At 48.1% G+C, this 25,904-nt stretch overlaps 3 protein-coding genes across 5 annotated transcripts in view; 1 reads left to right on the forward strand and 2 right to left on the reverse strand.

Moving 5' to 3' along the window:
* LOC114010641 (uncharacterized) overlaps window positions 1-6,738 on the reverse strand; it is a 35,714-nt gene extending 28,976 nt beyond the window's left edge. For both annotated transcript variants that reach the window (XM_055797713.1, XM_055797711.1), the window contains exons 1-2: window positions 6,522-6,738; window positions 6,175-6,287 (exon numbers count right to left, since the gene is read on the reverse strand). The gene's annotated coding sequence lies outside the window, so the exon portion shown is untranslated. The remainder of the gene's footprint in view (window positions 1-6,174; window positions 6,288-6,521) is intronic.
* Window positions 6,739-9,212: 2,474 nt separating this feature from the next.
* On the forward strand, window positions 9,213-17,771 carry LOC129783792 (39S ribosomal protein L27, mitochondrial-like). Its single transcript, XM_055795113.1, has 5 exons — window positions 9,213-9,268; window positions 13,209-13,327; window positions 14,079-14,201; window positions 14,923-14,990; window positions 15,451-17,771. Exons 1-5 carry the CDS (start codon window positions 9,213-9,215, stop codon window positions 15,655-15,657), a joined length of 573 nt encoding a protein of 190 aa, XP_055651088.1. The 3' UTR covers window positions 15,658-17,771.
* Window positions 17,772-20,022: 2,251 nt separating this feature from the next.
* LOC106112125 (crossover junction endonuclease EME1-like) lies at window positions 20,023-24,505 on the reverse strand. 2 transcript variants are annotated; one of them, XM_055797707.1, is made up of 9 exons: window positions 24,346-24,505; window positions 23,667-24,303; window positions 23,467-23,585; window positions 23,189-23,281; window positions 22,182-22,300; window positions 21,837-21,942; window positions 21,417-21,532; window positions 20,858-21,047; window positions 20,023-20,498 (listed from the first exon to the last, which is right to left on the reverse strand). In XM_055797707.1, exons 1-9 carry the CDS (start codon window positions 24,499-24,501, stop codon window positions 20,328-20,330), a joined length of 1,707 nt encoding a protein of 568 aa, XP_055653682.1. In that variant the 5' UTR covers window positions 24,502-24,505; the 3' UTR covers window positions 20,023-20,327. The 2 variants fall into 2 exon arrangements, with proteins under 2 accessions (XP_055653682.1, XP_055653681.1); XM_055797706.1 differs by having other exon boundaries at window positions 23,667-24,505.
* Between the last annotated feature and the right edge of the window lie 1,399 nt (window positions 24,506-25,904).

Below are 25,904 nucleotides of genomic sequence, written 5' to 3' on the forward strand. Positions count from 1 at the left end.
TATCCCAGCTTCTTGAAGCTCAGCCCTGCGCTCATTGGGAAATGCAAAGGCACTGGATGTGACTACTTCACTGAAGCTGAGGGGAGCTTTTAAGAGGTATACCCTCATACATGGATCTCTGTACCCCTAACCCTTTGGTTTTGTGCGCATGTGCAAATTGATTTAGATACCTCATCACCAAAATACAGTATAAATGTTATAATTTCAGATCTGTAAATAAACCTGTTATAATTGAAGTAACTCCTATTGAATCATTTTGTCAATGTTAAATTAATTGATGATTAAGTGCTGTTACAATTTTGTGATCAACCATGAACTGTGAATAAACCTTCACTCTCTGTACCTTAGATACAACCTGTTGTCCAAGCCCAAGGCTAGGATTGGATGTAGCTGCTCCTAAACACTATCAAAGAGTTTAGAAAGCAAGGGATTCACTAGGTTCAGAGTGGACCAACAGAATTATTTCCCTTACCCTTTATATTCCTTTAGACATAAACCACTGTCCAAGTCAGACTAGGATTGGATCTAGCCACACCTAAACTCCAAAGAGCTTAGAAAGCAAGGGGGTCCATTCTGAACCTTAGGACTCAACAGAAGGGTCTATTTTTTTGTCCTACTCTTTCTATCTTTTCCATTAGCCATAAATCATTGACCAAGTCTGAGACTAAGATTGGATCTAGCCATGCCTACACACTATCAAAGAGTTTAGAAAGCAAGGGGGTCCCTCTCTAAACTCAATGGTAGGGTCTCCCTTACCCCTTGCGTCTTTGATCCCTGCATAAATCATTTTGGCTTAATTCTAAATTGATTTTTAATGTGATTTTTCTTTGTGTGTTCTATCCATATCATAACTAATAGAGTGAACTTTGCCATCGAGCTTTGTGAAGTTGCATTCCCACAAACTCTTATTAAAACTATTCCACTCATACCTTTGATAGCTATTCTTTAAGCAACTTCACCTGAACCACTCACTCGCCACATGCCACCAGCATGTCATTCCCCAACCCTAAACAGCACAGTTGCTTATTCAGACACTGCTGACGGACACAGACCACCCTCAGCTCTTGGACCAGGTATACACCAGAGAACATCCAAAGTGAGGTGGGTTCCCAGCTAGCACATGTCATGGGAACCAAATGCAACGCTGCCCAAAGAGACCTCAGAAAGCTTCCACAATGTCAACTTCCACATGGTGAGGGGAATCCATTGCCTCTTTAATCATCAACTTGTCAGCAAAATTATTTGAAATATCATCTAAATAGAAGTTTGTAAGATTTAAGGATTCTGCTTCTCCCATCATGTTTCAAGACAATGGGATAAGGATGCTTCACGTCATCAGATGTGTCATGTCGCATTTAGTAATATTTGTTCATGCTTCTTACATAGCAGGTCAATATTTACATTCAAAAATGTTCTTGTACAGATGACAGGAAAGCTACTTTTTTTTTTATTGTTGCTACAAATCTAAAGAAATCGTTTACAAGGGAGCAAGCAATGAGCGGAGCACATTTCCTGGTCAGTAGCAGCTGGCTTATGCCAACTATTGAGATTTTTGACTCACAGAGGCAGTAAAAATCCCTACGGAACACTTTCTTCTACATCCTTCTGCTTTGATTAACTGCAGGGGAAGGGATAAAAAAAAAAAAAAGGCGTTTAGACTTTTTGTTTTTAGCCCAGGCTCCCAAGAGCTGGTGTGTACATGAGCCACTCAACACACACCTGCCACAATGGGAAATCACCTCCAAGTCCAACTTTCTCATGGTAAAAGGAAACAAACATCAGAAGAGCTTGATTTTGTATACAACACTGATAAAGCCATTCTCCCTGCAATTAAAACTAAAGGTATTCAATTCAGTAAAATGACACTGCATTCCCCATGACTTGTTTGATTGCATTTTGAGTCTGGTTGAAGAGTCACATTCAGGAACTGCATAAGGATGCATTTCATTTGGAAAGATAACCAAATTCAGACAACGGGACTGTTGAGTTTTTCTAATCATTCAGAGGAAATATTTAAACAAGATTTTTATTGACATAATCTGTCTGAGCACTAGACATTTGAGAGCACAAACTACTTCAGGCTGAGCTGCAGTGTAAAACCTGCAGGATGACGTCTATCTTGCAGTAAGATGATCTTTGTCCTACTCGAGGCTAAACACCAAGTAAATCACCCCATCCTTCCTTCAGGGGCTACCTACAGGCAAAAAAAGGCTGTAGCTAGTGCACCCCAAAGTACTAGTCCTACAGTTTGCATTCTGCCAGCAAGGGACCCTACGCTTGCTGTGGGATGTCTTTCTGGTATCCAAATAGGAGAGAAGATCCAGGCTGATGCTGGGCAGTGGGGCTCCCATGGGACCCCTTTGACCAGCAGGAACCTACTCTGCTCAGGGTGCCGCTGTCCAAAGCCCATTGGCATGAGGCAAAAAGGATCATGTAGCAGAAGACGTAGAGCTGCACCCCAGAGGAGCCACTGCCTGACTCAGAGGCCAAGATGCCCAAGAGGTCTGAGTTTTAGCTCTTCACAAGTCTATGCCCTGATGGTTTAGTGGCTTATGATAGACCACTTGTGCAAAATCAACAGCCATATAACTCAGTATGTGCGGATTTTTTGGTTTGCAACCAAAGGCTTCCTCATTAGAGCCTAGCTTGTCTTGCCTGCCCAGCACAAAAGATGACTTTGACATATTTATCCAAACAAATTCTAGTTATTCTCAACAGATCTTTTCTTGTTCTCAACTGATCTTTTCATACCAAAGTCCAATTCTTGCCAAGGACACAGATTTTTTTTTCTGACTCCATTTGCCTTAACTGGGGCTCTCTGACAACTCCCACTAGTTCCTCTGACGCTGACTTTCACTTTTCTGAACGTTTCCCTCCATAGACATGTTTTTCTTCTGTAAGGCATAGTCAGATGCTGGCACACTACAGGCCAGTCTCTCAGGACACTCACTTATTGACACATCACATGTTAGCAAGCATGACAGCAGCAAGGAAATATTTTTTAGCTGAAGTCTTGCCCGTTGTGCAACACAGGAGAGATCTGTCTCACATGACGGCTGCCTCTGGTCTATTATTTCAGTGTCTCACATTTATTTTCCATGGAAAGCCAGAAGCAAAGTATTCACCCACCCTCTTCTGCAGCTCCAGAAGGAGAAACTGGGGTAAAAGCTGCAGGGCTGGAGCTGCCCTCAGGGGTCTCCCACAGTTCAACCCCATAGATAAGGGGAGGAACGAAGGGAAGAGGTTGATTGTGCAAAATTAATTGCCCAGGACAGCTGAAGGAGAAGCGACATGCTGCTCAAAGCAGAGGCGAGTTTCAGGTTTCTAATACATGTTTAGGGTATTCCCCTTACCACAACTCCATCTCCAGCCTTTTCAATTACCTCAACTTCCATTTCCTTCCTCTATTTCTCTGGCTCCTCGGTAGATAAGATCTGTACAACTGACATTTTTCTCAGTCCAGAATAATCAAAATGACCCATCCCAGTGCAGAAAAGTTACGTCCTCCAGAACTTTCTACCTCAAGTTACCACACAATTTTTGTGTATTATTTTAAAGTTTGTTACGTTTATGACCATCGTACCAAATATTTTGGAAGAAGGAGCGGAGAGCATGATCCTTTGTCCCAAGAGAAAAGCTCATTAACAACCCTAACGGCACATGCATCAAAGCTTTTTAAATCTGACAAGTCATCATCTAAAAAGCAATCCCCAGTCTGGGCATCTCTCCACCAAACCTCCAGCAGCAATTACAGAACCACATGGCATGAACCACCACGTGAGAGCAGCGGAGACAGGGCTGCTCCAAGAAGCCCTGGAGAGCGCGCTACACCAGCAGATCTCAGCACATCAGGCAGACAAGAGACATCACGGTGCTTTGGGAAGTATGGAGATTTGGAAAACATGGAAATAGGGAAAACCTGCCTCTGCCTCATTGATGTGCTACAGAGGATCACAGGATTGCATCACATCTGTCACCAATTCCCCTCTGGGAAAACGGATCAATGGCTGAGAACCCTCCCCCCGCACTCAGTGGGATGCTGCTGGGAGCTACAGGTAGCCCTGCTGCACAGATGGTGGGGATTTCCACCCCGCTCCAGTGTTTGTAGAGGAACGAAGGCAGAGGGTTGATTAGCATCGATAATACACAGCTGTGGCCTTGCCGCGAAGGCAGTGGGTTGACTGACATGGACAACGTGCAGTTGTAGCTCGTTCCTGTTAAGTAGTTAAATAGCACTGAGGAGGAGTAGTGTGGCCTGACCTCTGGAGGAATGAGAAACAGCACAGACAGTAGAATGGTAAAAAGCCTTGTTGCAGCTTACTAGTTGGTGCTGCAACAGTATTTTAGGTTACAAATCCCTCCCTGCTCCAGCTGAGCCAAAAGACCCCTGCAAATGACACAGGCCAGTGAGGCATAGGCTCCACCACCCTGGGGGACCTGGCATCACCAGCCTAGTGGTTCTCCTTCAGCAGGATCCACTGTTGCAGGGTCATTTAAGCCTGTTGTGATTCATACTGGCCTTCCCACATCTTTGTCTTTTAAGAACTGCTTCAAAGCCAAGACAAGTCACCCCGTGCCCAAGGAGGTGGCAGGAGGGCAAAGTTGCTGGTCCCACTCCTGGGAGTGAAGGACGCGTTTTCCCCCACAGCCTCACTGCCCTTGTCTGTGTAGGGTAGCTCTGGAGAGCCACCAGAAATGGAGGAGTAACAGGTCTGCAAAGGCCAGACATCAGGGCAAAATTCTGCTTTTCCCTCACCCAAAGAACACCAGGACAGGGAGCACCCCCCAGGTCCCCTCACACCACCACAGTGACCCCAAGGTGTTTGCAAACTCAGAACCAGCCCAGCTGCAGGTCCTTACTCAGATAACACAGCCAGGAGGCTCAGGGGAGGAACTTCCTAATAAAGGAGCCATTAAACTTCCTGATATTTCCCATTTTACTGGGGAATGCTTCCTTCTGGGTCCGTTCCTGCAGATGTGGTTCTGGGCAGGGGAATACACCAAGGACGGCGTGCCCCAGGGCTGTAACATGGGGACACTACAAACATAGACACATTAAATACCAACCAGTCTCTGGATGCTCTGGTTCAGGCCTGTTTGATCTCCAGAACAAAGGAGCCTGTAATGCTTCTGCCTCTGTGCTCAGAGAGGAGCCCGACAGTCACGTGCATATGTGTGACACCAAACTAACCCCAGATCGATTGATATTTCCACAGACATAACCCTGACAAGTTGCTTGATTGCATCAAAGCAACTCCTTACACAGGGCTTGTCGGGGTGCATCCGTGCCAGTGCCTTGTGCACAGCTTCCCGCTGACACCACGGAGGGCAGGGACCAGCAGCAAAACATGGCAGTAACATGGCCAGCAGGTAGGAAAGCCAGAGTGGGACACACCATGCCAAGGTCCTCCAGCACCGGGGATGCCCATCAGTTCCAGATCCAACCAATGTCCTGGTCAATCCCCATCACATACTCTGAACAGATGCAGAGGAACTGGCATTGTGGTGCCCACATAGGTTCCTCTCAGGCAGGTGGAGAAAGCCACCCAACCAAACACATACCAGCACCAAGGCAAACCTGGAAGAGACCAGGTACATTTTTTAAGAGCTCTCTCTTCTAAACTTCCTGGCTTACATTATTATGCAAAGCTCTGCCCTCATGGTTTGTTTTGCTTCAATTTGCCCAGAGGATGAAGAATTTGGAAAGAGATGCCTCAGATGAGATCATTCTACCCCCTCCCTGTCTTCTTGCATGACAATAGAATTCATTAACCAAAGTCACAAGGTTAAAAATTGTTCCAAGAAGCCCAGGGAAAGGGAAACCGCTTTTTCCTTGCCCAGCTGATTCCCCATCTTTGTGATCCCACACTGCACAAGGTCCACAAGAGACCTAAGTAGAAAGAAAAGCTCAGATCCTTTAAAACAAGCTGCCTAAGAAGCTGGTGAGCCTACACAAAGTCAAAGTAATGCTTTTTGGAAGTGCCGAGTTCATTCCCATTGATCACAAGCAGGTTAGCGAGGCAGCCGCAGCACTCACATAGGAAGTTAACAGCCAAGCCCCACTGTCAGCCTCTTCTCTGGAAAAAATCTTATTACAGGCAGGAAGCAAGAACAGGAAGCAGGAAGCAGGAAGCAAGAGAAAGACAGTGAGATTTAACAAGTTTGGATACTTACTGGTAATGACACCTACTGCATCGTCAACTGCTGCTCCATTGCACACGGCCAGCTCAGGTTGTAACAGCCGATTTACCCACGGCGGAGGTTGGGCACTGTAGCTCATGGTAACCCTGCATCAAAACATTGGAAGCACATGCAATAATTCAGGGACCAGAAAAACCATGGCACATATTTTACAACCTTGACTCAGAGATGGGGGAGCACTTACAGGAGGAAATATTGGTGCTGTTACTACTAGCAATAGCAGCTTTGATAAAGCCACAAAAAGCAATTCCCGTTTGAGTTGAAAAATAATGAATTAAATCATTTACAGGATGTCTGCAGAATAGAGAGAAAGCAAGTACCTGTTTAAAACCCTGTCAACTGTAACTGCTCTTTCAGCCCGGCTGCAAGAGCTCAGATAACTCGGCACTTAATTTTTGGAACATCTGTCCAACCCAGAGTGAGATGAGTCACTGCACACACCACCAGGTGCCACTTCCCGAACAAAGCACTTGTGGATGTTCCTGAACAAGGCTCTGCTGAGGCCCCAAACCTTCGTCTTCACTGTGCTTGTAGTCATGTGAACTGAAGCAGTGAAGATTTCTTCTTACTAACCATCTCCCAGGGGAGAACAGTGACAAAAGATGAGTGTGCTGGGGTGGATGTGAAAATCAGCAGATTCTCCTTTCCACACTGCTTGTCCCCCACTAGCCCGAGAGCTCACCTTTAAATGAAACTTTAATACAGCCAAATGTAAATGCATTCAACAACTGAAACCAGTGAAACAACTAAACCACCTGTAAGACCAACAAGGCTTTGTACTGAAGCAACCCCTGGAGCCTGCAGCAGCCTTCAGTCAGGTGCACATTATTTAATTGGTTTGAGGGGATTTTCTGGACTGCTAATCACCATGAGGTAGCTAAAAACCTGTGCAGCATGTTGAGTGCTACAGCACATTAGAGATGTTGAACCCCTGAGAGCTCCTTGAATAACAATGGTTGTTCCCCTTGTTTTGATGTGCAACACCCAGAGAGGGGGTATCTACAGGTGGGTGAGCCAGAGCGCTCGTAGGGTGAGTGCCCACCAAAAGTGTGCTGAGGAGTTAAAGTGAAATATTCATAGACGTTATGGAAAACATCCACAGTTCATGAAAACAAAGATTTTAAAAAGCCACGAATTTTGGAAGGGACAGAAGTTCTTACTCTTACAAACAGAGGCTGTCTTACTAAAAAGGAAAAAAAAAAAAAAAGGAAAAACAGAGACAAATTTGAGGTTATTAACTACCTGCTAAATAGTTTGTGGTTTCCAAGAGTCTCATGGTTTCATGAACCTTTTCATATTTGTCGGGAACCAGCTACAATATTTTATAAAGCCCAGCCATGCTTTCACCCCTGTGCATATCGTGGGGTGAGACAACTTCATTTAAAAAAAAAACAAACGTCAGCAACTCATTCTGACATTCTTTTTGATAAGTTTTCCAACCGAGCAATTTTTGCTCAAGAAGCACACCAAGCAGATGACAGCGCATGCAGAGATGCCAATTCACAAATGTCTTTAAATGAAGTGCCTTCATACTCCTGCCACCTTCCAGGAGTCTGGCATTACTTTTACCTGGTTTGATTTCCACCCCCTCACCCCCCACTCCCAAAGCCTTTTCCGAGTGATTCACTCTCAGATGCTCTCCTCAGGAAGTCTCAGTCACAGCAAGTCCCACGTGGCTGCAGAGGAAGGATTACCTCATTTCATCTTGCTACTAGGGCCACCTTAGTGGGATCCTGGTCACAGCCAGGGACCCAGTATCATCCTGTAACACATTTATCGCCAAGCCATAAACCATCACAAGCAGTACACATATGACTCAAGGCAAGGCAAAATTACCATTTAATTCCAAAGCAGATGCTCAGTCCAGAGACTACATCCATTTCAGTCCCCACTGGGCATATCAAAGTCTTAGCTATGCAATGCATTGTGGCATCCCCCCAAAACTGTGCTGCTTTAGAGACAGCAAGGCGTCACAGAGCTGTTGTGTACCTGCTGGATCAGTGTTAACAGGTAGGATTGTGGTGACCAGGAGAAGAGGGGTTAAGAGTTGTAATCTTTGCTGGATGCTAGAGAACTTCTCTCCCCTGGAAAAGCACCATCGAAGCAGCTTCATCTGCTTAAAGACTTTCCTGCAACATGATCCTAAACACACAAATACTTCATCTCGTGGCTTTCTGCTGCAAAACCCAATTTCCACAAAGTTCCAGCTAACCGGACTGCAAACAAGCTATTCAAAAATTCCAGCTACAGCACTTTTTTTGTGTTTAACTTTCATTTTTATCCCAGTGTCAATACAGCAAAACCTCAGCAGCACAGATTCATCAGGCTTCTCGCAGTACCTCTGATGTTTGTTTAAAGCACCTCATCTAGCAGATGTATCTAGCATCAGTACCAGGAACTAACAGCAGTCACAGAGCACACAGCTCTGCTCCTGCTCCACTTTGATCATTCTACAGTGAGTATGAGAAGGCCAAGGGGAGAACCAGATCATTTTATCACTCCACTGGCTACAGCAGAGGTTCACGGTAATGCAGTCACTCCTTTGGCAGCTCAAGAGTCAGGAGGAATATTTCCACAGGAAACAGCAATTTAAAACAGTAGCATACTTCCAAAATCAGCAGGCTTCAGGGGCGGAGCTTCTACCACTGCTGAGCACCATCACCACCCTGCTTCTGCAAGGGCTCTGCTCTTCAGCGAGGGCAATGGGGACATCTGGTCACAGGCCTCACCTCCACCTCCAACACCCACCTTCTTGCAAAGGACAGGCCAAAGCAACCTTCCAGCTCAGGTGCAGTTTGCCTTGTGCCTCTTGTTCCCCTTGTCCCTACCCAGTGACCTGTGGAGAGGACAGAGCAAGCAGGTGAGAGAGACTGCAACTCTGGCCATAGGGAAGACCCCATAACCCCTTCCAAACACCATCATTCCAAAAGCAGAAAGACTTGCTGGTACGACAGCTTTGAGCTGTTATCTTCAAACCAGCAGGCTTTTGGCTCAGTAGAGCTTCACTCACCATGGTTCAGGAGGAACAGACCCATAAACCCACACTCGATGAGGAGCACACCAACATGTGTGAAACTGCAGCCCATAACAGCTTGAGTCTCAGTCCACATCACCCTGTGGATAACTGGCTAGCTGAAAAAGGTCTCATAGACATAGTCCAGCTGGCTGGACAAAAATGCACATCGCTCTCAGCTTATCTGAAGTAAAGCAAAAGTTACACAGTAACAGGAAGATCGCAGTGGGAAAAGAATGTTGCAGGTGGGAACAGGTAACTACAGAAGAGAAACTAGGGGGAGGCTTGATATTTAGGCAACTAACCAATAATGAGCTTAACTTTTGTAATGTGTATGAGCTAATTATAACAAGGCATAAAAGGTGACTGTAAGGTACAATAAATGAAGTCTGCTGATCACTCATATGGAGTGACTGTGTCTTCCCTCCGTCGCGACATCACCCCAGTGTTCAAATACCCTGGGTCTCCCTCCAGCTCCACAGCTCACTCCCAATCCAAGATTTCTTCCCAATGCACAAGCCCACTGCAGGCAGCAAGTCAACGACAGAGCCAAAAACGCTGCCAAAGCGCATCAAGCCCCAAGTGCTTCGGTCACCAACTGTGGTGGTGAAGCTTCTTCCACTGACCAACAGCGCTGCCTGCACATTTAAATGCCATAGAAAACGGTCAAATGAAAAATGTTCTGGCATCCTCCAAATCTATTCTGTTCAAAAGAAACAAAACTCTACTTGCTTTCCAGGGAAAACAGGACCTGAAATCAGAAGCGGCCGTTAGAGGAAATATGAGTCACATTGTTATAACCGGCTTCAGTTTTATCTGCACTTCCCCAGCCTGAGGAGTCACACTTTGAAGTGGAGAACTCCCTTTTTGGTGGTTAGATTATCACTGAGGAGAAAACTTTGTGCATTTGTTTTGTTGCCTTGTACTTTCTACAGGTGTATCACACTAGCTTTAAAGGTAAACACTTCCCAAGACAGGCTGAATGGGATTCTGTCTTTGCTGCCTTAAAACTTGAGCTGTTTTCCTCACTTCCCCTGCTTCCCTCAAAGACTGACGTTTTGGCAGTCACAGGTAGAAAATCCACTGTCTGAGAGCATGGACGTAACATAAAACTAATGCTTGTCTCAGTAAAACAGCTGCCTGTCTCAGCCAGGGATGATGCCACTCATTTCTGCGGTAGCACTGCTGGCAGTTGGGACCGCAGAGCCTTTCCAGCAAAGCTCCCTGTGAGCATCTCCAGCTTGTGGTGGAGCTGGGCTTGACTGCCAGGATCCTGGCTGGAGGCTTCAGAGAGGTGTCTTGACCTTGGCAGCATTTATTGCAGCCCCTGCTCCCTTTCATCAGCAAAACACAGGATAACGTGTGTGTTGACATATAGAACTCCCAACTACCATAAGGATAGCTCACACTAGTTATTAGATGAGGTCATTGGAGGTAAGGATTTTGCAGCCCCTGAGCAAACTCCTGCTTGGGCTAAGCCCAGCACTGACCCGCAGAGGCTGCCTGCGAGCCAAGACACAACGCTGGCACACACCTACAAGGATCTGGCAGAGGCCAGGCCATCCTGTGGAGCCTTTAGGAAAAAGCCCACGGGGGGGTGTGGGGTGTGTGTGTGGGAACAGAGGCCGCCCCCACCAAGCAAACTGGTTCAGAGGACTGCTAAAGCACAAACCCCACGCTGCACAGCGGCTTCTGTAAATACATCAACCTCAGTCCCCAGAACAGCTCAGGCTTGATCCCTACAGCCTCCTCTGAGCTGCTGCTCTGCTAGGCAAAAGTCCCCAGGGACCTTTAAACTGTCACCTACTCACTCGTTTATGAACACAGTCTTTCAGTTTAAGCAGCTTTTTCCTTACTGCACCTTCACCCCCGCCCCAAGACATGCACCAACAGCTCCCAGCCCCTGCTCTGCAAGGCAGAAGCAGCTCAGCAAAGGTCCCCCGATCCCCCTGGGGGGCTGGCCACACCTCACCCTTCCCGCCTGCTCACATGCCAGACTTGTGCTCTAAATAAGTCAGCTCTTGCTCCCAAAAACATTTAAGATGCAGCTGCAGCCAAATCCCTAGCATAATATTCAAAATCTTTATCTTCTAAAAAAAACCCAAAAAACCCAAAACCCAAAACACCAAAAACACCCTCCCTTCAAGAGCTTGCCCCAGAAGAGGCAGAACAGGGAATACCTCCAGGTCCTTCACCCTGAGAAGGTTTCAGTATGAGGCAGTTCAGGGTTCAGAGATTTCTATTTCCCATCATGATTCTGCAGTCAGGAGTGACAAGGGCTGGCTTTGCAGTAATCCCCCTCTCGTGTCTGTGTATCTAAATGAACTATGAAATTGGAGAGCAGGGAGTCCAAGCATCCTCACCTGTGCCTGGCTCCTGAGGCAGCCCTGCATCCATCTCAGCAGCAGGAACAGCTGCCCTGCATGATGCTGAACCTCTTGCCAGCTACTGCTCACTCTGCCAGCCCAAGTGTCATGACAAACCCAGTGGATGGGAAAAGAAAAAATGAAATCAAGGCAAAATGCACCCTCCTCTTCCTCTTCCCTGACCATCACTATTAGAGCAACAAACTCAAACCCCAACAGCTGGTACGTCTGTAAGGAACACGTAAGGAGAGGTGGAGCGGTGCCCTTGCAATCTCATGTGGCCTTTCTGGAGAGGACAAAGATGTACCATGTGAGACGTGCTGCGATGCGCTTGTGGTCAGGACTGGTGCGAATTAATATGGATCTGGTTTTGAAAGATCTTCAAGAGACATCATGGAATTTGATTTCTGAACTGCTTGCTGCAAGGCAAAGATGATGCACATCACTTAGTGGCATACAGTGGACTGTCCTCCGATACTGCCATCTGCACTGACACCCAAGAAAATCCTTTGAGAAGATCCCAGAGCTGCTACCGAGGAAGCTGGCAGCAATTAGCCTGGCCTGCATGATCACAGCCCCTCAAATCTCCTTCCTCAGCCCCTGCGTAAGCACTGCCACACGTTCAGAAGGAAAATACAGACTGCTTCAACCTCAGAGTGTGAGCACAGCCTCGGCGCTGGCTGCCAGGAGCAGGGGGTTGGGAAGATTTCACTGCCCCAAGCAGCTGCAGTTTTCAGAACATTAACACAAAGCAGACAGGGGGTACATTTGGGTGATCTGAGCAACCCCAGGAGCTTAAAACCTTTGCCAGGCAACTATTCTTCATAAATTGCACTCTGAGCAACAGCAGAGTCCAACAGACATTAACGCCCTAAAACTAGAAATACAGGGGAAAATTTTGTTAATTTCATTTTCTTCCTTCTTTCTTTGCTGGTAGGAGATTGCACACTTTTGTAATCTCCCCACATCCCCTTGGATGCAGGTCAGTGCAAAGGTGTCGTTCCTGCAGCAGCCAGCCAAAACCTCTCTGGACGACGTCTCATCTCTGCTTCAAAGAGGAAAGGAGCTGGGCAGAGCCCACCCAGCTGCCATCAAAAAGCCATCCTGACAGATACACAGAGCAGGCTGGAGCCTCTGACCTGGGCAGGAGCACCTGGATTCGGGGAGCTGTTACCAGGAGCGAGGCCCTTGCAGCTTTCTGTGTGATGCCTTGGGGAACTGGATGCCTGTAAGAGTCGGTCTAAAGAGAACAATATTGTCTCAACATTGCCAACACAGACCTGGAGGTGGAATGTGGTCCTCATGGACACCAAGACACAAAGACCCTGGGAAGGAGAACTGCACAGTACGAGGAGTACTGTGCCGCTCCCTGCCACCTGGGATTGAAGGGAACGACTACAATAAGGCCACATAACAGCTGTCCAGAAGATGGATCACAACTGTGGTCATAACAATGAACCAGAAAACAATACAAAAACACGCCTCCTGTCTGAAGCTACCCGCCTCTAAGGAAAACCGCGCCTCGGGCACTCTTCTCTGGACATGCATGATAACCTGGCTCGAGAAGGCGAAGGCTGGCAACACTCCATGGACCAGAGGAGGAGCAGGGCGTGTTGCTTGGCATAAAAAGATGCCTTCTTAGCAACTGAACTTTGGAGATCTTCCCCACCAAGGATCACGACGATCAGAAGGACCGGCGGGACGCTGCCTGGACCTGGGACCATAGGGACGCCTTGGACCCGTGGTGGTAGCTCTAATCCTCTTTCCTTTCCTTTTTACTTTACCTTTTATTCACTTTGTCTTTCTACCTATCGCACGCCGCTTTACGGGGAAACAATAAAATTGTGCTGTTTAATTGAAGCATAACCCCTTGGCGTGGTTACCTTGACTTTTGCGCTTCGAGATGATAGTTAACAAACCATCATGAGTCCACTGCGTGGACCGTGACAGCTCCCCAGAGTCCCTTACCACTACTCCCAGGGCTCTGTAATCCTTGACACTCCTCACACCGCTCCTGGCTGCATCACTAGTGCCCACTTGAATACGTGCTTATATATTGTCTTGAATTGGAGTCTTCTCATTTGTAAGATTTCAAAATATTACTAAGTAAATGCCATTCAGTCGAAGGGGAAACTGAAACAGAGATCACAACTTGTCTTTTTTCAAAGCAATATAAGGCCAGTCCACAGCAACCAGTAACATCTGTACCTCGTTTGACAAGGCCTTGCTGAAACATGAATTTGTGCATATCCTTTAACATCGTTGCCGAGTGTTTTATTCCTCCCTGGGCAGTAACTGTACTTGAGATGTGGCCTCTTTGCTGGGGACTTAGGCCATGGTGGTCTAATTATGGTTTATCTTAGAAGTACTTCTCCTCCCCCCAGTCCCTGGGCTTTCTTTTGCCTTTAGTTTTAAAGCCTGTCTTAACTGTTAGCCTTTAAACCTGAAAAAAGAACAGTTTTTTTCAGCTGATGTTGTTTTTCTTCCTCCAAACCTAGTTTTAACTACTCCCCAGACAAGCCTGGCTGCCGTCAGGTGTGCTTCTAAGAAAACTGGAGGCAGCTACAAAAATGTAGGTGGCCGCAGCCCTGGCAAGCGCTATGGATTTAAAAAAGTAGATGGTAGGTCTGAGCGTCTGCTGAGTCTTACTTGCATTTCATTGGGTTCTTCGCAGCTTCTCCCCTGGTGCTGGTGTCAGTTGTTATTTCAGGAGGAGGTGGCCAGGGCAGCTTCCAAGAGAAAGGAAAGGGAAGCTTCAGTGAAACCTGGTGATGAAGGGTAGCCACCGGCAGGAGGGCAGGGTGAGCAGCCTCCCTCCCAGATGGGCCTGCGAGGGCCAGCTGAACTTGCCTGCAGAAAACCTCCTTTGGTTCTGACTTTGCCTCTCTGGAGCGCCTGGGAGGAGGGCACACTGTGGGACACCTACTTTCCCCCCACGCTGCGGTGAAAAGCTGGGCATTTTAGGTGTTTACAAAGGGGAGAATTATGAGGCTGAGCAGAAGCCAAAGTACAGATTCTTGCAGCCAAGTGCTTAATAATTATTAGCTTTGCTGATGAAAACATATCAATGGGAAAGGTAATAAAACAAATGCCTTCAGCAACCAGAAAATGCCTTGTCCCCTAGAAGTAATCTTTTCAAAGCCTAGGATTGCTTTTTGCCATGGTCTATCAATTGCCTTTCATTTCCCCCTAAGAGCATTTTTGTTTATATGCTTTTAGCATTTGAAGTAATTATTTCTTAGAAAATTCCCACAGAAAGCTGGGCTTTGGAACCATTTGTGTTCTGCCAGGGCTTCAGGGAGCTCCATTGCTCTGCAGTCTGACTCTGTCACTCTGTTGCAGGTGAATTTGTGCATGCAGGCAACATTCTGGCTACGCAGCGGTTGATGCGCTGGCATCCAGGGACTCATGTAAGTGGTTTTGTATCTCTTCATTCGTTCTCAGAAACAGCAGCCCACAACAGAGTGCTGTCCTCAGTGCCTCCTCTCTTTCAAGCTTGTTCTTAATGCTCTTCCTTATATTCTATGTCAACCTGAAGTTGGGTTTCATTGCCTGGTATTTCTTAGTCACAGAGCCCGCTCACACCTGTGCCCATGTGACTCAGGAAAGGTCTGAAAGTTCTGGAAATCCCAGAACGCTTCTGTAACCTAACTGTGTGCTTGTGCTTCAGGGTGGAATCGGTATCTCCTCCCTTGTAATGAGCACTTTTGCATATGGATTGCTGGAAGCAAATAGCGTGGTTTTATTTTGAAATACAAAGCAACAGATGCTGTCGAAGGCAGGATATCCAACAAGGCAGACCGATGATCAGATCTGCTTTAGAGGTGGACCTCCAGCCTTCCCTTTCTAACAGTCCTCATCCTCTTCCAGGTGGGGATGGGCCGTAACAAGACTCTGTATGCCCTGGAGGATGGGATTGTGAGATACACCAAAGAGGTCTACGTACCTCTGCCCCGCAGCAGTGAGAGCAGGGAAGCGATCTGTTGTCTACCCAAAGGAGCGGTTCTTTATAAAACCTGTATCAGTGTTATCCCTGTCACAGAAGTAGGAAGCTTTAAACTCGTCACCATGCTCTGAGCCTCCTGCCTCACATAGGGAGGGATGGGAAGGAGCGACTGGGACAGACCACCACAGCTGGACTGGCATGAGAGGACAATAATATTCTAGCTCCGAAGATACCAGTGTAGGACTTCTTTTTCTTGCTCCTAAAGCATGTGTGGTCAGTGTTCAGGCACTGGGATCACTCTGGCTGAGCAGACCTTCACCTTGGCTTTGTCCCCTTTGTCAAAGCAAGCAGCTGGTCTGTCTCCTTTGGTCACAGCACGTTTGCCAGAGAAGAGCGAACAGGCACCCCTGGTTGCTCCGCTCAGAGCTAGAGAGCTGGCGTTGGCTCCATGCTTGTCCTGTGCTGCAGGAGGGACGGCACCGCTGCCTGGGGTCTGACTTGCCTGTGTCTCGGCTGAGTGTGAATCTGGGTGAAGGTCTGACATTTGGCCGTTCCCTGCAGACCAGAACGATGCCACAGGCACTTCTGTCCCTGACACCATGGGTGGAAGCAGCGTGCTGAGGCCGAGGCCTCACACGGCTGTGTTTCACTGAGTTTGGTAGCTGAGAGGGGCCTGGAATGGGTCTGACACGCCACGTCTGTCCAGGGTCTCTGAGCTCATTACTGTTCCTGAGAAAGCTGAAGGGTGTCTCAAAGCATGCTCATAGGGAGGCGGCGTCTATTGAGGAGACAGGAAGAACATCACAGTGGATCAGCAATAAGCAGGAGATTATCCCAGCTCTTCTTACAGAGCGGATGACAAGGCTCACAACTGCCACCAGCCTGAACCGAAATTCCTGCAGCCCTCAGAGCAGCAGGCTGCTGGCTAGATGAGGTGAGTGCTTACACTGCTTTTGCAACACAGCAGGGCAAAAAGCCACTGGAGAGGCACATTCCCCCCACTGCCCCCTCACCCTCTCTGTGCTGGGTTCCTGCTCTTCCCTGTTCCCCTTCAAGGACTTGCTGCTAGTCACAAGGCCAGAAAAGCCCTGATTTCTGTTACGAGAGGACTGCTGCTTGCCTGCCTTTGACCAAGGATCGATTACTGGGGTGTATACAAGCACCTACAAACCTGGCTTTCTACCCAGGTTTTGACAGAGTCTCACTGTACAGCAGCAGGTGAGCCTCTGGGCTGTTGCTAGCCCAGCTCTGCCAAAATAAACTAACTTTCTCCCCGGTAATGAGCGACAGGAGTGGCACAGGGATACTGTGGAAGAGCCCCTGCTGTAGTTCATCCATTGCTCATCTTTGGGGCCTTACTCTCCTGTGCCCTCAGTGCTCTGGTTTCAGGGCAGGTATCGTTAGTTACAGCTCCAAACACCGAGCAGCAAGTGCTGACTATGCCAGACGTTATGGTACAACTTCAAGAGCTCCAGATCCAGGTAAATCAGTGAACCTTTAGTGCTGTGCTCAGGGTTTCAAATGTCTCTGTTTCGCTTTAGTCAGTAAGGGCTCTTTGTTCGACAGGAGGCTCTTGGGACGCTGCCGCAGGACTGGCTTGGCAGATGCACTCGCTTGTCTCTGTTCTATTGCAGGAGTGCAAATCTGAAATGTCATAACAGGCAAAGCCTCCTGCTTATAACTAAGCCATAAACACTTACTGAGGAGCATCCTGGAGGTGTCATGCAGGGAGAAGGGACCAAAAAACTGTGGAAGCCATACAGATCTAAGAAGAACATTCCCAGCTTGGGCTTGCACCGCGCGGATGATCCAAAGGGCCTGCCCTTTCAGCAGCAGCTCTGCCCTGCCTCGCGGCCTTAGACTTCTAATAAGTGCTGCTGGTGTGCCCTTTTCCCCTTAATTTGTGTTCCTGGTGAACTGCTGAGCTACAAGAAAGTTCAGCTGTTCCTAAGGAGAACGTACCTCCACTCATTTCTTTTTAAGTGTACTGACCTATATGTGCAAAACCAGGTCTTGTGTTCCACAAAGGTGCTTTACACCTTCTTCTGTGCTGACCGTGAAACTGAATTTGAAACTTTTCATCCTAAACAGATGCTGCACATCTACTTACTGAACAGTTAAGTGATGAAAATTCATGACAAAAGACAGCTGCAGCACAGGCTGAAGTATCTCACCCGAACAGCTTGTTTCTGAATGTAGACTATTAAAAAGATACTTGATTTATTCCTCACGTTCTCTGTCCTGTAAACTCTTTCATTACTGATCCCGCCTCCGGTTCTCGTCCTGCTCAGCCACCCCGGCACAAGCACTCCTGGTCGCGGTCAGCGCTGAGAGTCCTGCTTTTCGTGCTTTTCTGCATCCTCTGTACTTTGGCCACCTGCAAGCTGACAGAGCTGCAACGTCAACCCCTGTGCATCAGCACGAACACTCGCTACAAGGATGTGGTAGCCGCTCTTCAAAACCATAAAACCCTGCAAAATATGCTACAACAGAACCCACAGCAGTGATTGTCCTGGACAGGCACTTACTTCGTCAGCATCTCCTTCCACCATCTGCACAGCCAGAATTCCTATGGAATTGCATTCTGATGAAACTGCTTTTAATCAGTCAGCATTGGTTTGTTGCTCCACTCCACCCAGAGCAGAGGTATTGTTCAGATCATCTTTGCCATGCATGTTTCGCAGTTGGCCTGTAACTCCCATGATTTGCCCACGTTAACCGAAACTTGTTAACACTTCTTACCTCCATGGGATGTTTACCTAGATGGTGAGACACAGAAAGCTACCGATCTGTATGAGTGGAAAAAACCAGGCCTTGCGTTATCTGGGTGCCTATAGCTCTATCCTGGAGGTAGGAGGGTTTTAATACATATCCATTCCTTGCTCTCATTTCTCTTCGTGCTAAAATTGGTGATACAGCTGTACGGGAGTAATATATTAAGGCCTACTCCAGGACCAATTACAAGTGTGCAGGGTGGCTGCGCATCCGTATGTTGGAGTGCAGAAGCTGATGCACTGTTGAAAGGAGCTGAATTTTCAATACAACAGTTTTCACAGCAGTTTGTCTGAACTGGATGTTTATGTTGCTAACGCAGTTTTTTCACTCGGGTATTTCAGAAACTGTCAAAAATTATTTCAGAGTACGTGAAGTGGAGTTAGAAATCATTATTTTAACCAGCTAGTGCTGACAAAGCAGCTGCAGCCGCGGCAGGCAGCACTGGGTGGCACTGTGGCAGCAGCACAGGAGCAGACAGGCCAGGGCTTTGCTGGGGGAAGCTGTTGGGAAGGCTGGGGGGTTTGGTGGTTTGCACCTAAAGAAAACTCACCTGCACAAATGAATTTATAGTTCAGAGAAATCCCGAGGTCTGTCATATCCGTAAGAGCTTTGTGAGCACTAAAATGCAGCGTACGCATAATGTGAAGCGGAGGTTTCAGAGAATATCCATGTGACAGACTCCACTGAGACATCCTACATTAGTTACCAGAATTGCTCCCTCCCATCTGATACCTGGGATTGTTGCTGCTAAGAGCAGTGCCACAAGGAAACAGCCTGTAGCATTTCATCCCAAGGTCATCAAGGCAGTAAGCTGTCACCTTTTTGTAACCTAATGGTAAAACTGTGATTCCCCAAGTATCACAGAAAAAAGCGACAGCATGAATCAGAGGAGGGAAGGGCTGCCTGCCTCTGGCTTAGCAGCTTGTGTTGTTTTCTGAGCTTCCTTGAAACAGCTTTAGGCTTTGCTTTTGGTATTTAACTCGTCACATTCTTTAAAAGTTCCTTGCTTAACTCTCCAGAAATGCTCAGAAAAATGGCAAACAACATTCAAAGCAATATTTCCTCTCTGCAGACATTCCTGCCAGCATCTGTTGCTTTGCCGTCTTAAGCTTGCAAATGCCAGGCTAATAAGATTTACCAGTTCAGGTCAGAAGCGTGCTACTGGCCAGGCAAGGGCTCCCGCCAAATACCTGCTTTTTTCTTCAGAGTCATCGTGGTTCCAAGGGGTAACTTCCACACACTGGAAGCTTAATTCACTCTGGGCACTCATCTCTGTAAGTGCTGCTGCTGCAGACCTCAACTGCCCTTGTGTGCCTGTCCACCAGTGCTAATGGCTTTGTGGACAGGCAAGCATGTTCCCCAGTCTAAGTAAAAGAAAGCTTTTTCTGCCAACTGTTTAGACCTCATAATTCCAGCACATACAACCAGATTTCAAGACCCTCAATAGATTAAGCCATCTGGAGACTGAATCAAGGCAGTCTAAACTTATATCTGAAAATTGGTCTTACTCATTCCCATCTGCCACAGTGGAAAACTGAGAGTCTTATTTTGTGAGGTAAAGTTCTTCCACCTCACTCGAGCAGGTGCTGGGGGGCGCAGCACCATGTTGCTTGAGCATTAGGATTTCTCACACTGGAGGGAGAAGGTAACTACTTGCAGTTTAGGCTAGCAGTAGAAAGTATTCAACACATGGCATACCTGTCTATATTCCAGACAACATGTTACAAAGCAAAGTTTATTATTCAAAATTGTTTATTAAATAGAAGGAATTATCAATGCTATAAACAGTGTCCAATTCACGTTCTGATGATGTTCACCACCTTTCTTCTGCAAACTCCAGCCGTTCAACAATTTCATCCAACCTTCTTCTGCTACAATAAAGTCTTGAACTTGGACCTTGAACTTAACGTGGACCTTGAACTTTAAACTTGAACTTGGCACAATAACTTAATTATCTAAGCGTTTCTTCCCAGAACAAAACTGAATACCTAAACCAGTCAAACTGTAACAGCCTCATTCCCTGGGGCTATGGATTGTAATTCAAATAGAGAGAAGGGTTGTAGGAAGTGGTCTGCTGATAGATCTGTCGGGAGAGGTATGGTCTAACTGCCTGGAAGGTCCCGCCAGCACCACTGCACGAAGGGATGTTCACCAGCAGGTTTTCCCGCTCCGTCTCCGAGGTTAATCTGCTGTAGGCCTAAAATCAACAAAAAGGAACAACAGTATCATCCATTTGGATACATTGCTCAAAAAAAAGTAATCAAAGCTAGGCACCTGTGACTGCTCTACCCTTTCACAACATAATTTTTCACCTGGTCCCTCCCTCACCAGGTCTCTTTTGTGAGCTGACAGGCTGATGTGGAACTAGTAGTGCTCCCTCAGGAGCCTGCTCTGTACAGCCAAAAGCAACAGGTGCCAAGGCATCCGTTCCTTTGCTGCCTTACTAAACATCTCCCACAGAATCATCATGTCAAATACCAGTTACATTATTTCTTCCACGCCTTACATTTGTTGGCTGTCCGCGCACAGTACTCTGTATTCCTGAGGCAATCTCACCTGGTACAGAAGCTGTGGAGAAGGGAAGGCAGCTGCAATAGCCTCAGCCATCGCAAAGTTGACCTGCCTAATTTGTTCTAACTGCCTCTTCCAAACTTGCAAGAGACCATTTACAACATGATCCACCTTCGGCCCTCCACAGCACCCCGGACCCGAGTAGAAAGGGAAGTCCGTCTCCTCTTTTGCTCGCCTAGGGAGAACAAAGAATGGGAAAGCAAGTAAGACAATGAGGCTATGAAGAAAACCCTATCCCTGCATCTGTCATTGCATTGGCGTCAAATGCTGAAAGTCTGACCCTATTTTCTTTACATGCATTACCAGTTTCCTTGCTTGAGACCCAGATTTCCTCCTGAAAAGGGAAACAATCCTGTACTTGGGAGCCATCCTGACACAAGCCAACATGCACACAAAGTGGTACGTTGACATGAGAGAATTCCCTTTCTGTCAACCAGTTAAAAATTGTGGTCCTGAAGTACAGCCATGTAGCTGCTGTTCCCTCCAGTAACTGTGAAAGTGCAGCCTCTACGAAGACATGGCCAAACCCCATCTGCCTGCTCACCTGAATGGTGCTTCAGCTACAGCTTTTGTGAACATGGTGACAAATTCTCCGAGCTCCTCCCAGCTCTCAAACATCTGGATTTGGACTTGTTTGGACACCTGCAGATCCACTAAAGCCTGTAAACCACGAAAGGAACAATTAATCTTGTCACACCAAACAGCACTCTTGTCTGAAACAAAAAAGGGTCACAGCTTCTTGTTACAGGATAAGACCAGCCACTCTCTCCCCATTTTGGGAACAGTTAATTTAAGGGACTGAAGTATTTAGGGGGTGGTGTGCCTCCTGCTGGTTAATACTGGTTTAGTGACATTCCAGCTGCCACAGCTCTTCAGTGGCAAGCTCTCATTTCGTGTAGCCCATTTCTTGGAACAGTGTTCAAAGAAGAGATGATGGCTGCATGCCTGTTTTACAGGTACTTACTTCTTCCACATCCCTTCTGGTTATTCCCGGATTTCTCAGGCTTCCCTGTTCCTCTTCTTGGTTTACACTTGCTGCCGCCTGTGGTGGTTTCTTTTTTGACTGAATTCTGAGAAACCCAAGAAGAGTAAAGTAAGACTGGGAACTCATTCACAGGTATTCCCCAGTGGTCACTGGGGTGACAGGCTGGAGGGGCCTTTGCTTGTGTTTCTGTATAATAGGGGAATAGTTCTGTGTGGGATCACCCCTTGGGCTCCAGTCTTTGCTACAAGGAATTAATGTAAACACCTATGGCATTTGTCAAGGCCAGAGACAACACAGAAACTTTTAGAGGGAAGGATGTTCAACCTGAAATATTCTTCTACTCCAACTACCGCCAACGCAATAATTTTCTGAGGCATCACCTCCATCATGTAAGTCACATAGCCCGACAGGGTCGTAAGCTGTCCCGCAGAGCCCTGGGCCACCTACAAAGAGCAACAGAAAAAAAAGGAGTTAAACCATTCTGAGATGCACATTGTGATAAACGCAGTCACGATTCATGACAAAATAGAATATTGTGTGATAAGCGTAACTGTTGTGCCCTGTGTACATCTAAAAGTGTTTGTGACCATTATAACCTGTATCACAATTGTAATGAATAGGCGCATGTGCTTCTCTTTTAAGACAATGTAAAAACTCCCCCTTCCTCTGAGGCAACCGCTACTAGAAAAGCGCGCTGAAGGAGACCCAGCAGGAGAAGGTGTACCCTAACGACCCAGCGGAGAAAGAGCAGGACAAACATCCGCGAGCGAGAAGAGATTGGTCAAGATGCTGGTATAAAAGACGCTGCTTTTAAGACTCAGGTGTGCGTGTGGTGGAGCTAATTGAGTTCTCCGCACACCCAGCACTGTTTTTGCTTATTGTTTCTCAAGCTAAATTGATTGAACCCAAAATAAAATTGTTTTAATTGTTATCATTTATAACGACATGTAAGTGCATCAACCTATGGCTCTGATTCTACAGATAGGTCTGCAGATGAAAAATTGTTTGCACTGCTCTTTGGGGGCAAGCAGGCAATACTTGATCTGGTATAAATTATGGCAGAAAATTTAAAAACCATCACACTCGATCTGACCATGTTACCTCTTCAAAAATGTGTGAAAAATTGTAACTAAGAAAGCAAGCTGGCCAAAACTTTGTATTGTACAGCCCAAGTGGTTTTGATCCACCAATGGCTTCCAAAAGCAGATTTCTGGTTTACTGAAGCCATGGCTCCATCCCACATCAAAACCTTCCTGCCGTGAAGAGGGATGACAACCACCACTCTTCTAGCAAGGCATGTTCAAGAGCACAAAAGTTATAAGCACTCTTACTTGTTTGTAATTGTAAACCATGCCCATAAAATCCTCCAGCTGAAGCACAGTCAGGACACGTTCTTCTTCTACCCATTCAGTTCCTGCATCCACCTGTTCAGATATGAAAACAGCCAGACCAAGGGTGTGTTTATAATTCACTCAAACCAGTGCTCCCACTCAGAGGCAGGGAGAAGACAAGAGGGGTGTTTATTTGGCCTGCTAAATACAATGACTAATGAGTGTAAATAACTGGGGGGGGGGGGGGAGGCAAGAACATTGAGATTTTGCTTGCACACCTGAATTTTTCGCCTCCAGCTGATGCTGCACGGAATAGCTTGACTAGCCTCCACACAGCAATACTTTTCAGCCTGCAGAGCCCTGAGGACATGCACTCCACCTGCTTTCTGTAAGAGAACTGAAAGCAACACACAGGTCAGGCCTGCAGAGCAGAGACAGCGCCCAACACAAAGGAGGTGCAGGCTGTCAGGACAAGTACCTGGATCTATCACCACGGCAATGCGCTCCTGGCTCCTCCCTAGCTGCTGGGCTTGTGGCATTTGAGCACGGGCATTCTGCTCCCTCCGCTGCCAGGCATCACCGCGGGCTGCCCCACTGCCCTCCGCACCGAGCCTTGCCTTCTTGGCGGCGGGGGCGTCTTCGAGGGACCCGCTGCTGGCCGTGGAGCTGCCAGGCTGGCCTGAGGGCTCGGAGGGAGAACCCGCCAGCAGGCACCCGCAGAGTCTCTTTGCGCCGCGGGGGCTGTTTCGGTTGCCATCGAACACTTGTCCAGATGGCACCTGGGCTACCAGCGGCTCCCTGCTGCCGGGGGCCAGCAGGTGACTACCATCACTCGGGCCAGCTAGCGCCTCCGCGTCCCTGCCGCTGGCGGGGGGGGGCTCAGCAGCTGCCATCCTGCTGGCCAACACACTCATCCTGAGCCTATCACGTAGAGGGATGAATTCCTCCTCATCCTCCTCCTCCTCCTCCTCCTCCTCCTCATTCTCCATGAACACACCCTCATCCTCCTCCAACAGATAATTCTCATAATATCCGTAGCCGTACTCATGCTCAAACCCATCACCCCCATCTTCCTCACTGTCCTGCTCCTCGCTCTCGCTGTCCTGCTCCTTGCCCTTGTTGTCCTGCTCCTCGCCCTCACTGGTCTCCTCCACAACCACTTTGACCACCATCCCCTCCTCGGGAGAGGCAGTCGGGGGCTGCCCCTGCTCCGGCTGGGAGGCCGGGGGTGGAGACGAGGGCGGCATTGCTGCCGGGTGTAGCAGGGAGGTTCCGGTAACCAGCCCGTCCTCAGACTCCGAGTCGCCGAACATGTCGTCGAAGATGACGTCGAAGCAGCGCGACCGCTGCCACGGCAACGCTGCCACGGCAACGCTGCCACGGCTGCGCACCCTGCCGCGCACCCTGCCGCGCCGCCCAGGCAACGGAATCCCCAGCGCTGCGGCGCCCGCTGAAGCCACCTCGGCCCAGCTCCTATTGGTCCAAACCCGCCGGCAATATGATGCTCTCGGTCGGGCCTATCACAGCCCTCCGCTCGCGTCCCCGCGTTCCCGCGGAAGGATCTGGCCAAGCACAATGGCGCCGCTCGCGCCGCGGCCGCCCGGCGGAAGGAACGGACCGGCCACTGCGCTCTGCGACCTCCCAGCGGAAGGAGAAGAGCAGCGGCGGGAGGGGAAATGGCGGCGCTGCGGCGCCTGTGTGAGTGCGGGGGTATCTGCCGGTTCACCCCTCCGCGGGGTGGGCAGGGGTCCGGCTGGGGCGGAGGCAGCGAGTGGGGAGGGGGTGCCCTGGGGGAGGTTACTGCTGGTAGCTGGGCGTCGGGGCCTTGACTTTTACCTCAGGTGGGGGCTGGGCGAGGGCCCGAGCGCTACCCCTGCGCGGGGCCTTCGTGCGGGAAGGGGCCTCGGTGGGGGCCGGGGTGCCGCGGGCCAGATCCCAGGGCCCCCCTTGCACTGGAGAACCGCCAGGGACGAGGCCTGCACCGCGTCTCGGCGCTGCCGCTGGGTCGCGGCGGAAGATTCAGCCTGGGGCAAGCAGGATTCATGTGCGCTCGGTGGAGATCACGCACCCGGCGGTGCTGCTCTCCCTTGCACAGTGCAGTAGGCAGGAGGCTGTTAAAATCCCTTTTTAATCTAGAAGTGGTAAAGACAAATACCCTCGGGGCTTTTTTTTTTTTTTTTTCCCGCGGGGCATCAAATCCTTGAAGATTTTTCCACTGATTTCCAATGTGACTTACGTCAAGTTACGAGCTCTCTGTCCCAGTTTGCTCTAGACAGCTGGTTTTGCCCATGTCTGGTGCTTTGAGGTTCGTTTTTTCTCTAGCAGACTTCTTTCACGCAGCACAAACTCTAACCCGGGAATCAAGCTGTTGAAGGTTTGTTTTGACAAAAGGGAATTGGACTATAATTTTGTACAATTTGTGTATATGAAACTGTAGTTATCGTTCATCTTTTCCTACTTCCCTGTATTTTTTCAAGTCTCAGAGCCTTTTTTTTACTTACCCATTAAGCTCTTGAAGTTAATGTTTCCTTGTAGAGCAATTATCCTTTTCGCAATGGTATTTCTAGCTCTCTGAGTATCTCTGGTAATTTAAGTGCTATTAAATGAATGCAGTGGTTTTATTCAGGTTAAGGCAACATGAATGTGATGATCGCCACTGTTGCATACTAACCTGCTGCTTAGGGGCTCAATAGAGGGAGGCAGAAAAATTGGATTT

The sequence above is a fragment of the Falco peregrinus genome, chromosome 2, assembly GCF_023634155.1.
Source record: "Falco peregrinus isolate bFalPer1 chromosome 2, bFalPer1.pri, whole genome shotgun sequence".
In the NCBI taxonomy this organism is placed as follows: domain Eukaryota; kingdom Metazoa; phylum Chordata; class Aves; order Falconiformes; family Falconidae; genus Falco; species Falco peregrinus.